The sequence below is a fragment of the Blennius ocellaris genome, assembly GCF_963422515.1.
Source record: "Blennius ocellaris genome assembly, chromosome: 10".
NCBI lineage: Eukaryota > Metazoa > Chordata > Actinopteri > Blenniiformes > Blenniidae > Blennius > Blennius ocellaris.
Genome location: NC_137659.1, coordinates 11,642,719 through 11,658,294, shown reverse-complemented (window position 1 = coordinate 11,658,294; position 15,576 = coordinate 11,642,719). Strand labels below are relative to the sequence as shown.

The 15,576-nt window shown below is 40.1% G+C and overlaps 1 protein-coding gene across 1 annotated transcript; it reads left to right on the top strand.

The window, feature by feature from the left end:
- The first annotated feature begins 4,109 nt into the window (after positions 1 to 4,109).
- On the top strand, positions 4,110 to 15,272 carry ift57 (intraflagellar transport 57 homolog (Chlamydomonas)). The gene is made up of 11 exons (XM_080504079.1): positions 4,110 to 4,510; positions 5,806 to 5,980; positions 7,534 to 7,652; positions 7,829 to 7,919; positions 8,063 to 8,131; positions 8,215 to 8,337; positions 9,906 to 9,977; positions 11,677 to 11,808; positions 12,949 to 13,011; positions 14,122 to 14,188; positions 14,346 to 15,272. The coding sequence occupies exons 1-11, from the start codon at positions 4,356 to 4,358 to the stop codon at positions 14,525 to 14,527; spliced, it is 1,248 nt and encodes a 415-aa protein (XP_080360205.1). The 5' UTR covers positions 4,110 to 4,355; the 3' UTR covers positions 14,528 to 15,272.
- The last annotated feature ends 304 nt before the right edge of the window (positions 15,273 to 15,576 follow it).

The following is a 15,576-nucleotide window of genomic DNA, read 5'->3' as shown; positions in this document are numbered from 1 at the left end:
TGCATTTATTTTACCACAGCATGGAACATCGCTCAGCCAATCACATTAACCAGTATTATCTGGAGCACTAACACTGCTGACTGTGGCGCTATAGGGCAACAAAGTATGACTCTCTGGAGTTACTGTGAGGCTAAAAGTGAGCAAACATACAGTATTATGGAAACCTTAGGGGCTAAACAGTCAATGAGATATTACCAAAACCTCCTTTTTACCGTTAGTGAGTGTATTTCTGAAGAGTGCATTCAATCTTTAAATGCCAGGTTACGCTTATAGAGTGGACTGTATCCTCATTGCAGCTGAGGAGCAGTCTTTCATGTAGATTGCATATCGCCTCTCTCTGACATTTCGATGCGTCGTGGTCTTTGATAGTCCTTTTTATTTGCCCACAATCAAACTGTTGATCCTGCTGCTGTTTTCCTTATAAATGTCTGCACCTTTATGACATTTATAAAGCTTGAAAAATATGTAACTGTCAACAAGAGGGTCAAGTCTGATAACTTTTAACAGGTTTATCAATTTAACTTTAATTATTTGATAAAAAGAATAAAAGTTATTATGCCGTAAGCGTTTTTGTTTCTGTGGTGTATATTTTTGCAGGTGCAGCTTTTTTCTGTTTGACTCTACTTTCATCCATAAAACTGCCACAAGGACTTGTAAAAACACCCAGAGACATTTCAATGCACTTTATTACAGTAAGTAAATTGGACTGCACAGTAGGAAAATGCATAGAAAAAAAACGACATCAAGTCAAAGGTATAAACTTGATCACAACTGACCATCCTGTGAATGTTTAAATATTTTCAAGCACTTTGGCTCCTTGGAAATGATTCTGATTTCGAGGTGCATTTCTCTGCACAACTCCTGTAGGGTGATGCCATACTGCTGTTCAGTTGGGTTCTTTCAAAAGGAGGGCAGAAGAAATACTATATAGAATAGTAATAGTGTGCATTGCTTTGCATCAGCACACTAATGAAAGAGGCGCTCTTCTTTCTACTATAATATATGATAATGTCACGAGCTGCAGATTCAGAGCAGCACAAGTGTGTTGCTGCCTCTCCTATATAAATTGTCAATCTGCTCCAGTTATTGCTGATGAAATTCATCCACCACTTCATGAATGTATCCACATTTGGCAGGTGGCATGGAAAAAAGTATTGTATTATGCAAAAAACCAACAAAAAAACCTGTCATTTTAAATATGTACTTAATAATCACTGAGAAACAATAAATACCAGTTATTTCCAAGTAACAGCTAATGTTTTAATAGCTTACCTCTTATCTCAAACTACTGAAACCATTTCAATGACTTTCAACTTATTTAAAGATGTTGTATAGCAAGCCATTTAAAGAGGATGTTTGTCATTGCCTTTTTGCAAAATGAGTCCATATGTTTTTCTAGAACTTACCAGAAACTATATGAACCATGTTATTCTGTTTTCCATCCACACACACATACACACACCTCCATGATGTTGTATCTCTGTATGACTCCATTCCTCAGTTTCGGTGGCGAGTCGATGGTGTGAAGCCGAGTTGCGGCTTGCAGAGCATCATCAGCGATGCAGCACGCAGTCAGCAGGCCTGTCAGTCAATCGCAGCCACTGGGGAGCTCCACCTGTGTGCTCACAGACAGGCTGGGAGCAGCATGCAGATGAAACAAACGCACTCTCCTTCGCTGCCTGATGCACCACAGGAGGGAGGTAGAATGAATTATTCATTCAGATATAAGCAGGGAGATGGTGTGTATCGTGCACCAGAAGAGGTCACTAGGTGATGTTTGACTATGTTTAATGTATAAAAGAGGAAAACATACGAGAAGGATACATGAGCAATTCCTGCCTATTTTACAAATTTTTGTTTATATTAACTTCTGGCTACAATCGAATAGAACAGAGGAAGTACCTATTTCCTTTTACAAAAAAGGAATTACAGAGTAGATTAACTCTTCCCACTGAGGACAAGGGCGTGTGTGTGTTATCAAAATTCAACCTCTCTTCGTTTACACTGCAAAAGTGTGGTTCATCCACTGTACTGCCATAACAGTGGGAATGTCTACCTTCAAATACTGTCTGGGCTTTTCTGTGTGTAGTTTGCATGTCCTCCCTGTACTACGTGCTTGGATTTCCTCTGGGTACTCCAGTTCCCTCCCACAGTTCAAAAATATGCATGTGAAGTTAATTGGTGACCCCCCCCCCCCCCATAGATACAGAGATATAGAACAGAAATATACACAACACAACAAAATCCACCGTCTCAAAAAATACATGGTTAATACAAGAAAAAACAATATTATTCAGACAAGGTTTTATTTCAAAATCCAAAATACATTTTAGAAAAAGATTTGAATTATAAGTATGAGGAACATTTGCATTTGGCTGACAATGCTGTGTTTTTGCTATTGAGTTTACTTGTGATTACTTGTGTGTACTGTTTACTGCTGTGCTTGTCCAGAATGGTGACACAACAATTCACCACATCACTTTGTCATGTAAGTGAAATATATATATATAGTATATATATAGTTATATGTAATATATATATATATATATATATATATATATATATATATTTTTTTTTTTTTTTTTTTTTTTTGGCCATGTGGCGCTCCAATGAATGTGATGGTTCAACATGACACAAGAAGGGATGTTTAACTCTGCTCTACATGCTGCAATCTGCCTGAAACTTCACGTGTCATCCCAGTGTTGCCCTAAACACATCCATATGCTGGCCCATTCATCGCGATAGCGCCGCCTGTTGATACGTTTAAGGAATTATATTTCAACATATGCACCAAATATATCATTCTTGAGTTTGTTAGGGATACGAAGCATATCAGAACACACAAACATTTATCAGAATACCAAAAGATTTAATCTGGACAATAATGAACCATTCGAGGTGGATGCAATTCAGTTAACTGACTGACATTACAAAGAATCCAGTAGGTAATATCTATGTTTGAGTTCTTGTAAATCCTTCATGATCAGCAGGTTTTAAAATATTACTGTGGAACTTTAACCACACAGCAAATTCAAGAATCCTATTTGCATCGCTTAAAATTCTGCAGAAATGTACTCTGTTGCACGTTTTGATATCAGAATGGTCAAAATTTGATTTAAAAGAAAAAAAAATTCTTCCAACAGTCACACAATTCAGTGTAAATGTATTTTTCCATTCTGGCCGGGGGTGTTGTGTAATTCATCTATGGTGTCACCATGTGTGGTTTGATTTGGATATCGCAGCATGACATGTGGCGAAGAATGCAAAATCAAAAGTTGATATCACGTGGTGTCAAAATGTAACTTTATCTTAATGCCACATCAACAGCTTCACATCAACTCTTCACTTTGAATCAGCCCTTTACTGTTTGTGACAGTTTCATATACATATATCTCAACTGTGTAAATGTTAAATATATACCTGCTGACACAGAAGCCACAAGGCAAGATTTTTTTTAACCCCAGAGCTCTAAAGTTGGGTGAATTTCACTCAGGCAATTGACATATGCTTGTGTGAATGCTGATTCTGAGAATTGTTTGAATTTTTGATTCCTGCAGTCTAACCAATTTGAACTGTTCAAGTCTCAAAATGTGCAGTTTTGTAAGACATCCTTGCTGTGTTGTAACTTTTTAATATCTTTTACACTTTAAATATATCTCAACTTTTCTATCCCAAACTGTTTCGCTTGAGTGATGTAACTTCCTATGTAGAGTTGCGGGACACGATAAAGGTCCCGTTTTATAGACAGTAAAACGTCGCTAAAAGTGTGTCAATTGACTGGTTATAAAACATTTTTTTAAATGTGCTGGCCACTTCACACTGTGAAGCGACACGAAGCGATGGAGTTTACGTGAAATCCTGTATAGCAAAGCGGAAAACAAAGAATACTTACTTCGTATATTAATGACTGTGTGTTTGAGATCTTCCTTTGTTTGTTTGTAATGTTTCATATAAATAAAAAAAAAAAAAAACGATTAAAAAAATAATACTTCCTTTATAAAGTTAACGTAACTTCCGGTATCGAGAGAGAAATGGCGGCTCTCTCTGTTTACAGATCGGTACTTCTCGAGTTATGCAGCTCTTTTTTTTAATAGGAATTAAGTTTTATTTCTTCAATTTAGACTCTGACCTTTAGATGTCTTGAGAAAATAACTGTTTAGCCTAACAGTACACCTCGAATAGGAAATGTGACGGACATAGGAAATAAGAATAGGAAACGTTAGCTCCCGAGCTAGCTGGGTAGCTCTCGGTTGCCAGACAACGCGGGGCGAGCCAAACAAATCGGACAAGTGGAGCCATTAAGCCTTTTTCTCTTAATTTCTACGTTTTGTTGTCCCACTGTGTGATTAAGCTCAATGGCAGACGAGGGGAGAAGAGGAGAGGACGACGACCGCGGTCCAGGAGCTGCCTATCAGGTTTTTGTGGTGATGGAAGGTTTGCTGGAGAAGTTGATGCTTCTTAATTATGAGGAAGAAGTTCTGGCTAAACACAACATGAAGAATCTGTCCGGGTGAGAAACGAGCTGTAAACAAGGCTGACCATATTTAGGCATACTAAAAATGACATTGTGATGATCTTTTACCCACCTTCTTGTGTTGTTGTTTAGTGTCGGTGTATTTAATATAGCTCAGCTTTTAATAAAATCCATCCCACATACACAGCATGCTGGGGACATTTACTGCTTTCAGTGTTTCAATAACTGTATAGTGAAGACATATGCTTTTGCTATCCTCAACTACATGTATTTAGAGTTTGCATTTCCTAAAACATGTGAGGGGGTTAATCTGGCTTTAAACTTAAATTGATTGTAGGGGTGAATGTGACTGTTATTGTGTGTCGTTCTGAGTTTTTTTCCCAGGGTGTCTCCTGTTTTCACCCATAGTCACAACCCCCCAGACTGGATACAAGAGATGGATCGATTACCCAGGACGATCAATTAACCCATTACTTTACCTGGAATCTGGTCAATATTTAGCTGCTGATTTGAAAATTTAAAACAGTTGTCATCTTGTTGTTTTTGAATATTTAAACCACTTTAAACACCTGGTCCTGGAGCCAGTCCCGGCCAACTATGGGTGAAGGTCACCAGTCCATCACAGGGCAAACAATTAAACACCTTCCATGTCACATTTACCAGCAATTTTAGAGTCCCAAATTAATGTAAAAACATAATGTAAAAATAAATCAATCTGGAGTACCTTGAGAAAACCCATCCAAACTCGACAAAAACACCACCTACCAGATTCAAACACTGGCTGCTGTCTCACGTGAGGCCAGAGGTTAACTGCTGTAACACAATTCTGAATTCTTATGCAAAGTACTAATGTCAAAGTAAATCCTATTTATTCCTCAAACACATAAAAAAACCAACAACCCAGCAATAGTGCACGATTCCACCAATACCGATGCATTAATGTACTTAAACATTGTCATGACCTTTAAAATCAGGACAGAATTTGGCCAAAGATCATGCTGAGCACATGATCTACCGTGATGATTGCTGACGGGAGTGGCTAAAATGCATTTTCCCTCTCTTAATGCACAAATAATTGATCGAGTAAATAGGGGGAAAATTGTTGTTGCAGCTCTGATTGAGGGAGTCTCAATACGCATGTGATTGATTAGCAAATGCATGACTCCGTATCATTACTCAGTTTATCTCATTCATCTGCTCAGTGCAGTTTAAGTAAATGTCAAATTTTTTTTCACTACCGATACAGGATTTTAATGACTGACTGATTCAATGGGTTCTTCATGACGAATCATTCTCCCGCTGTCCTTTCTGTGATCTCTTTTTGTTTTTAGACATTACTTCGTCTCCAGCCCGTACCTCCCATCCAACTCGGGCGAGCAGTTCTACATGTTCACCATCCTCGCGGCGTGGCTCATCACTTTGGCCGGGAAGCCGTTCACCGAGCCTCAGGAGTATGACGAGCCCAACGCCACCGTGTCCAACATCCTGGCGGAGCTCAGGTCTTTTGTGAGTGTGACATGACACGATCAGTCACAGACTTTGAGTGCATTGACTCAGGAGTGTCTGGAAATGTTGGCAAAAAAAAGTCAACGCAGTATAAATCAATTGATGTATGTTACAGTAAGCACAACCTATTCCTTCTGATTTTATTCAGACACTTGACCTCACTGAGAAAGTGCAGTTGCAGGGTTGTTTTTAAAGTGAAATTGATATGTTTTAATTATTCTGATTGATACTGATGTTTGCAATAGAGCTGCAGAATGCTTAGAGCTTAGAATGAACCATCTGAGGTTCGCTGTGGACACTTCACACATGTATTCTCATCATATGAGTTGTTTATTCAGAATCTTTGTCAGCCTGCAGCTGCACTGTACAATGAAGCAGTAGCATTTTAACAAAGTCTATCATCCCGTTTGTCTCTCACCAATACAGCAAGGTATAACATTAATGCTAATAGCGGTTTATCAATCGTTCACACATACACACACACACACACAGCAGGCTGACAGAGATATTAGCGCTCAGTTTCTTCAAAAAAGATTCTCATCAAGGTCAGGAAACCTTATGACAAAAATAATGATTTAAATATCGATTTTGTTTTTTATCTTTGCACTATTTTGTAAGATGTATCATATTTTTTCATTTCATTTCATTGAAGAGAGCTTACCAACCCCCACAGCTTGAGAATCACTGGACTAAATTATACGATGAAATCTCCTGCGTGTACCGAAAAAGGCCCTCCCCCTATGGTTTTATGTCTCTGGTATTTGTCGCGATTTAAATCCTCGTTGCAGCAGGAAGGGCCACCGGCATGAAAAGTGGCAAAACAGTGCATATTGTATTGAGTCAGCATTGCAATATCTTTAAAAGGTAGCAGCCAAATAGACATCGTCCGAAAAAGAAATCCTGCACTCAAAGGTAGAAACTGTATTATCTTGAAAAAATTCTTTCTGCTTTATTTTTGCACTATATGTTCAACCCACACCTCTTAATCCAATGGCATTGGTTTCTAATGCAAAATTCTCCTCAGAGAAATATATTTGTATTTTACAGGTTGTGGTGGTAAAACATACAGTTGGTTGGTCCAATCCATCTTTCATGCATTTATTCGTTACACACACACACGCACACACGCACACACGCACACACGCACACACGCACACAAACACTAAAAACACGTGAACTGCTCAAAGAAAGTCCGACAAACTTAAACTGAAATTGGGGATGTACTTGCTATAATGCCAGAGTGTTAATTTTACGCCGCTGTTAATCAGTCTTTCTATTAGATGTATTAATTCAGACTTAAGGAATAGTTACGAGTTCCTTTTCTCATGGGAATAGTGTTGAAGTGTCCTGTACTGAGACACGTTCTAATTTCCAGATGAACCTCACAGACAGTCAAACATTGAATAAAAAAGATAATTGCCATTTTGACCCGTTAATAAAATATCTCCAGCCCTCCAGTGTTAATTTGGCTCCGACTCCTCATTACCAGCCGCTACTGCTCCGAGATACAGAGTGATTTGAGATTATAAGAAGCTCATGTCTGTGTCTAACAGGGTGTGAAGGTGGACTTTCCTCCCTCCAAACTGAAGTCCGGCTCTGGTGAATACGTGTGCTTTGTGCTGGACCGACTGGCTGATGAGGCACTGAGGAGGACAGGATTCACTTTCAAGAGGTAATAACTGCATCTTTCCCCTCTTGGCTTATTTTTTATTGTTGACGATTTTCCATCAGCTTCTTTTACATTTCTTTGTATGTATAAAGTTCAGCTTTTAATCTGAATCCCTGATGTCTTGAGTTTGATCTTTGAGATTGAAGTTTGTCACATTAACCTTTTTTTTTTTTTTTTAGGCCCAAATACCCAACAGAAGACACAGAAGAAGAGTCTGTCATGGAGGACAATGCAGAGCTCACACTCAGCAAAGTGGAGGAGGAAATGATTGTTAGTGTCCCCAAATCAGTTAATCTCTTTTACATATTTTTGATTTGTGCCTTAATAAAAAAAAAGTAATAATAAAACAACAACATCAGATGCTGGCAGGGCACAGTGTTTATTACATTTCTTGTGTCTTTGTGTGAACTCAGGAAGAGGCTGATGATGAGGAAGAGAACGTGATGGACCTGAAAGCCCTGCAGTTACGAACCACTCATACTGTGAGTTTTACCGCAAGCTTTTCAGTTCAGTTTGGAAATGTTGCATTCATGCTAATGAAGGGCATCCCGTCACATTTTGACAGGACGTGGAGCCGTCCTCCAAACCCGATGAGATTCTGGAGTCGACGGTGGATGCGGAGGAGTGGAACCTGGAGGTGGAGAGAGTCCTGCCCCAGCTCAAAGTCACCATCAGGACGGATAACAAGGTACGCCCGAAGACGTTTGTTACACCAACACTTCGACCCATTAAGTCCGTTTTGCGTGGGATTCAACGGCTGCGAATCAGGGTCAGCCAACACAGCTGCCTTCCAGATGTTGTAAATGGCGACCCCAGTCAAAACGAGCGTCGGTGGAAACGCCAAGAAGCAAGCAGATGGTTCAATATTCAGCAAAAGTGGTACTGAGCCGGAAGCGTCTGCTGATCCATGGGGAGGAGTAAATCTGTTAACAAGTTACATCGGCCATGAGAGACACTGCAGTGCAGTAATATTGTTGATGAAGGAGTGAAGCTTTGACCTAATGCCAAAGGAGATCATAAATAAAGACTCCAATGCCAGGCAGTCTGCCTTGACTTTACAGTGTGTAACAAGTACAAAAACATAAAGCACAAAAGTACGCTCGTATCAACTCTGCTTATCTTTGTTGACCTCGCTGTGATTCACGGTTTGTTCATTTATGTGTTTCAATGCACATCAGTCAAGCATTTAATTTGATCAAATCCCACTTCGTCCGTTTAAAAGCACAAACGGCAGCGAACAAGAACTCAGAGTATCTTGATCGAAAGCCAGAGTGAAATGATGCTTTTTGTTTCTCCATCTCCACCAGTCTGAACTCATTGATTGTTCACAAGGTGGAAAAAGAGTCTATGTTTATATTTACACCTCTTGTTTTATATTTCATATAAAATTGTTCTGTGCATTATATTTTTGTGACGATTCAACTTCATTTGAAAACGATTCATTAAATGACGTGGGATTTGCATTATTAAAGAGTCTTAATTAATCTATGACACACAGGATGTTAGGAGATGTTCTGGAACATAAATTAACATTTTGATTTGACAACGACTTGAAATCAAGGAGGGCCTGATCTGGGTCTACTTTACAAAAATACTATCATAGACACGAAGGCTCCAGTGTAAACCAGGGTTATACAGTCATGAGGCAATTATTTGATTGCCGCTCAAATTTCTACATTTATATATATTCAAAGTATTTTTCATTTATTTGCAGTTAGATTTCAATTCGCAGCGGAGAATTGTGGGTACTGTGATTTCAATTTCAACACCAACAGTGCGGCAGCGAGCCAACACGCTGACCCTCGCCTCGGCTGCTCACACCGACACGGGCCTCGATCAATAACAATCACATACTCAACATCACTCGATGGGAAAAGTGACCCGATGTCAGATTTCCAGTCGTTTCTGATTAAAACCAGAGATTCCTTTTCTGTGAGGCAAACCATTTTCAAACACGATCCGTCGCACGACTGCAGCGCGAGTTTGTAAGCACAGGCAGGAATCCAACTTAATCAATCAATCAATTGAAAGCGCGATATGAAAGGAACAAATTCCTGAGGGTATTTCTGCCGGTTGGTAACTATGTTGGAGAAGTGGCCACTTCTGAAAGGATTAAAAACCAAAGAGAAAACGCAGGACGAGTAAACCTTGCAAGGCTTTAGTTTATGTATAAACCACTGTTTAGGATCTGAGGATGATCTCGAGCTTTCCAGAAGGCTCTCTGCTGTCTCATCTGGACCGCCTGTTGTTCTGCAGGACTGGAGGATACACGTGGACCAGATGCATCAGCACAGAGACGGGATCAAGTCTTCGCTCAAAGAGGCCAAGGTTTGTTCACTGACCCCATTCATTGTTCCAGCACTGATGTTTACTTGATGATGATGGCTTTACTTGAACCAGCCGCGTGCTTCCCGTTCCTCGTTTCTGCAGCCGCACTGTCTGACAAAAGCCTTTTATTTGTATAATAAGAGGGCACTTTTTGAGGCGCCTTGTTAAATTACCAGTAGGAGCAAAACTGCACCACAACAAAATGGCAGTAAGTCACTTTGTGTGGAGGAAATGATTGAGATTCTGCGTAGAAGAAAAGAAAAAAAAAAACTCAATTACAGAACAATTTAATTCCTAAAAACTGATTTATATGATATATCAGCAAGTTGAAAACAGTTTGTCATAACTGCACTGGTTAACTAAATTCTGTTTTGTTTTTTGTGTGAAATTGGGTTCTCCCCCTCCTGTATTTACTGCCCTTCGCCTGAATAGGGCAAATTGCGTCTCTGCTGGGTGACGCTACAGTATTGAATCCAGTTGAAATAAATTTGGCACCTTAAAGAAGAGCTCCAGAAAAACAATACTTAAAATAAGCAGCTCACACATTATCAGCATCTTGCATAACTCGCTCACTATGACAAAGATGTGTGCCAGTTCAAGTCCTGCTGAAGGATTTCCAAACACTACAGAGTTGAATCCAGTATGAAAAGGAAACAACTATATACGCTGCAAGTGGTAAAAGGGATTAAAGTGATTGTAGTTTGAAGTAAAGAAATTCCAGCTGGAACAGCATCACAATCTTCACTCCTGCATGTGATTGCAGCACGAGTTGATGTCTGCAACAGACACCTGTAAAAACCCATTTAAGTCACACAGCAGCAGATTTGAGTCACGGATGATTCGTAAGTGTTTCTCCGCGTTAAAACCAGCGTGTGTGTGCAGCTGCACGTTCCACGGCGTCTCTCCGCCTCAGTGTAGAATATGTTTCATTCCGTAACGTAATATTTAAAAGACTGAAGCAGTTGATTTGACATAAACCGGCGCCATCATGATGTCTTTTTCTGGTACCTTCAATTGGAAATGAAAACAAAACTCAGCAAAGCATGAGAAATACGACTCGACCTGGATGCATAATCCAAAATGAAGACGAAGTATCTCCAAGTTCAAAGAGAGACTTCCATTGGAAGGATTCCTTCTGACAGGAATATATCCCGAAGAGAAACACGAGCTGTCAGTACTCTGACAGGTGTGAGTACTTCCATAGCTCTGAATGTCGTCTAAATGAGCTGAATTCTCCTGATTGAACGTCTGAGCGGAAGAAGACTGACAGTGGAGAATAAACAATAAAAACAAATAAAATCCTCACTCACATCACAAAGGGAAAAGGTTTGTCTTACAAACTCGATTTAGACAAAGCAACGCCGCAGACGTAATGAGGCGTCTTGTTTGATTTCACAAACTGCAATTACATCCCCCCCCCGCGCTTTAACTTCATTTGCATTTCCAGAGTGACGAGATTTAAGTACCCCAGAGGTGGTGGTGTTTACTTGGTCTGTGTTGTGTTACGCTGCGCTCCCCTTCACTCAGACGTCACCCGCAGAGGAAAAACTGGCTCATTCAGAAAATAATTACACGGGGGGGGGGGGGAGAGCTCGTATTTGCCCGAGAACCGAGGATCACTGGAAGAGTACATGCAGACGTGCGTGACAGCGAGAGAGACGCTGCAAACGTATCATCTCGTTTGTCGGTCCGCCTGCAGGGCTACCTGGACAAGCTGCACGAGGACATCGGGAAGACTCTGGAGAAAGTGAGCAGCAGGGAGAAGTACATCAACAATCAGCTGGAGCATCTGATCCAGGAGTACCGCAGTGCTCAAGCCAAACTCGGCGAGGTACGGACTCATCCTCACTGTGCAGCTGAAATATCTGACTCAGCATCTGCGACGCCAACTGCTTGATAAGATTCATTTATACCGTTGGAGCAGAAATACACATTGAAGTGTAGTTTATTGACGACAAGTATTTGTTTGTATATTTACGATTTCAGCAGAAATCAGATGAAAGTGAGCCAAGTATAAATGAATAAAGCACAATGTCAAAAGGATTTTTTCAGTAGGAAGATCCACAGTTAGAAATTGCTTTGATTATTATTTTGAAGGTTAAAACCGCTTTATTATTTGATTCACTTTCCCAGTGGTGGGTTGGACCCAGTGGCTTAGCCCAGGAGGTGCGATACACTTATTTTTCAGTCAGCATTACACACACACACACACACACACACACACACACACACACACACACACACACACACACACACACACACACACACACACACACACACACACACACATCCCCACACTCAGCAGTATCTACAAGCCAGATCACCTTTTTTACCCCCCCTAGAATGATGAAGCCATGACCCACCCTACTCTGCCTCTAATTAGCTAGTACTAACCACATTCACTGATCTGATTGGTTGATGTTTATGTTTACAGGGCAGCGTGAGGGCTGACGAGCCAATCAGAGGCAGAGTAGGACGGATCATGATGAGGCAAATAGAGCTGACCGATAAATTGTACCGAAATTATGGGATGATGAGAAAATACTACGGACAGATTTTCACTAAATTGAAAATTCTTGCATGTCACTATTTGTTAAAAAAAAAAAAAAAAAAGCTAAGGACATAAAACAAATCTGGTATATACCCGCTTCTGTAGGAACACACATCCTGATCCACAGAAAACCCAAAGGGGATTTATTGGGTTAGGATGTGGAACTGAAGTTTAATAAATTAATTGTCATGTTGAACAATTTGAGGTCATTTGAGGTTAGTGACCTGGGATGTTTTAATGTAAAAGTCGCCATCAGCCGTGACGTGATGGATAACAATGCTTAAGTAGGCTGTGACCAAGGAAACCTTTCTCCAGCTTGCTCCACTCGGACCAGTGTGTCCTCACACAAACCATTTCACCCAGGCCTCTCGAGCTTCATCTGTGAAAGATTTTTATCAATTGATTGATGTTGTCCAACAGGTGAAGGAGCGCTACCAGCAGGCCAGTGGAGGAGTGACAGAGAAAACCAGAGTCCTCGCGGAGGTCAGTGAAAACACCTTCCAGCACCTGAATTGACAAAAGAAATCTAGTTTTTCAACATCATTCCTGTGGGTACGGCAGTTAAAATTTTTTTAATGGAAAAGCCTTCCAAAAGAATGCCATGCTTTATTCACAATATATTTCACCTAAGTTACAACATTCTAATTGTTCATTTCATTGTGATAATACAGTATGTTGTAATAGTATGGAGCACCTGACATGTTTTCATGTCCTTTTTGTGTGGAACACAAAAATCTCTGTGTTGTATTTGACATTGTATTTGAGCTGAATGCACTCTGTCCTGTTGTCTTTCTACCATCTCGTCTCTTCTCTCCATTATTGGAAACTTCTCCACACTCTCGCCTGTCAGCAGGCTCAATTTCAACTCGTCAGATGCCCCCAAGTGGCCAAAATGTGTCACTGCATTCCTGAAGATTGCTCGAAATGTAATTAAACAAAAGTATTTGGTGTATATGACTGTGATACAGAGTTTCACACAGCACAAAGAAAAATAAGGCAAAGAGACAGGAAGTTGAAAATTGCATCTTATTTAGTTTGTATTTCTGTGAGTTTGTTTTCTGATGATTTTTTGCGTTGTTTTATTTTCTATGTCAAACTGTTTTTCTTGCATTATGTTCATAACTAAACTATATCACTACATAATTAAAACAATTCTATATAGTTACAATCTATAATTATTCCCATGCTGTGGCTCTGCCTGCTCTTCCAATTAAATGGTCTATTAATCATGGCCAGCATCTGGAGCTGGTTTATGCTTTCGAATACTGCAAGGAAATAACTGCAATAAGAAAAATAGACGTGGTAATGGTTTTATGGTGAATCAATAAAATGCTAAATAATGACTAGAAGAGAAATTGACCTGACCTGCATTTAGCTTTGAAACATTATCGTTACACATGTGGGAATATATGTTTTTTTTCATCCAGTGAACCAATCTTGTACATTTACAGTTCGTCACTGTGTTGAAAGATTATAATTTAAATCAACACCATAGGAGAAAACAACTCATCGAAACCCTCAACACACTGCTTTTTAGTAATATCTTTATTTTCATGTGTGTAATACTCCTTATTGAATGGCATGGTGTTTCAGATCAGTGACGAGCTGGATAAAGTGAAGCAGGAGATGGAGGAGAAGGGCAGCAGCATGTCGGATGGAGGTAAAATCTGTTCTCTGACACACACACACATGCATGTGACCATGAAAGAGGTCCCATCCCCTGCCGTCTCTCTCTCTCTCTCTCTCTCTCACTCTCGCTCTCGCTCTCGCTCTCTCTCTCTCTCTCTCTCTCTCTCTCTCTCTGTGCCTTCCTGCAGCTCCCGTGGTGAAGATCAAGCAGAGTCTGACCAAGCTGAAGCAGGAGATCGTACAGATGGACGTGAGGATCGGGGTGGTGGAGCACACGCTGCTGCAGGCCAAGCTCAACGAGAAGTCCAACATGACCCGGGACATGCACGCCACCAACATCCCCGAGCCTGCAGCTGGGCACTATGTTTAATGGACATGGACCTGAACAGTTATTTTTAATCTATTTTCAAAAAGAAGAAGAATTGTGCTTTATTAATCCCCTTGGGGAGATGTCGCTGGAGTTGCACTTAAGGGAAGCTGGTGGGAGCCGAGGGTCTTGCTCAGAGACCACCACAGGAAACCTACGCACGCACGTCCACCTGAAAGGTTGGGCCATTCATATCCCGCCCTCATCACACTCACATGCTTTCTTTTTATTTATATAAATCATGTCATTTTCTTTTTTTCCCTCTCATTTCATGAAGCTCATTCCATTGAATGCTTACATAATTGAAAATGAGCACAAAGAAGATAAAACTAATAGTGGGTGTCCCTTTCTTCAAAAAACATCTCACCAACATTTGATGCTAAATCATGACAGAAAAGATGAGGAAAATTTTACTGAGAGCAACATAGTCATGGGAGAGATGGGAGGCCGGGAAAATTTTATTATTAGGTGGTCACAGTGGCTTCACTAATAAAAGATAAATCAAGTCATCGGCAGCCTATCATCACTGCTGTAAATAGTGTGAGAGCCACAGAGAGATCAGTGGCTACAGAGGTGGAGAAGAACTGGTCTAGTATTGTGATGGTCAGACTGTCGGAGAAGGAAGGAGAGTGATTTGGTAGAGACTGCAAAAGAAATACATCTAGAGCACTGCAGCGTGTTTGTTTTTGATTACGTGGATCAATGATTCTGATGTGTGGTGATATTAAATGTATGCAGTGAATGTGGCTTCAATTTTTGGTGTGAATATTTCTATAAAATAAACTTTGATACTGTTGACATGTGTTGAGGTTAAGTTTAACTTGCATTTAAGCAAAATGTCCACTGGACGTCACTGCAGTTTCACAGTTTTACTCCAGAAAAATATCACATTTTGTAGGTGTATTCAGTTAATATTCTTCAAAGCAGCAAGCTTAACAATAAGAAGTTATATTTGTCTACAGTCGGACACTACAGAATATCACCTGGGTAAATTGTTTCTATTCTATTAGTCTTAAATATTAAGTCAAGATAGAAAGAACGTGACTCCGAAG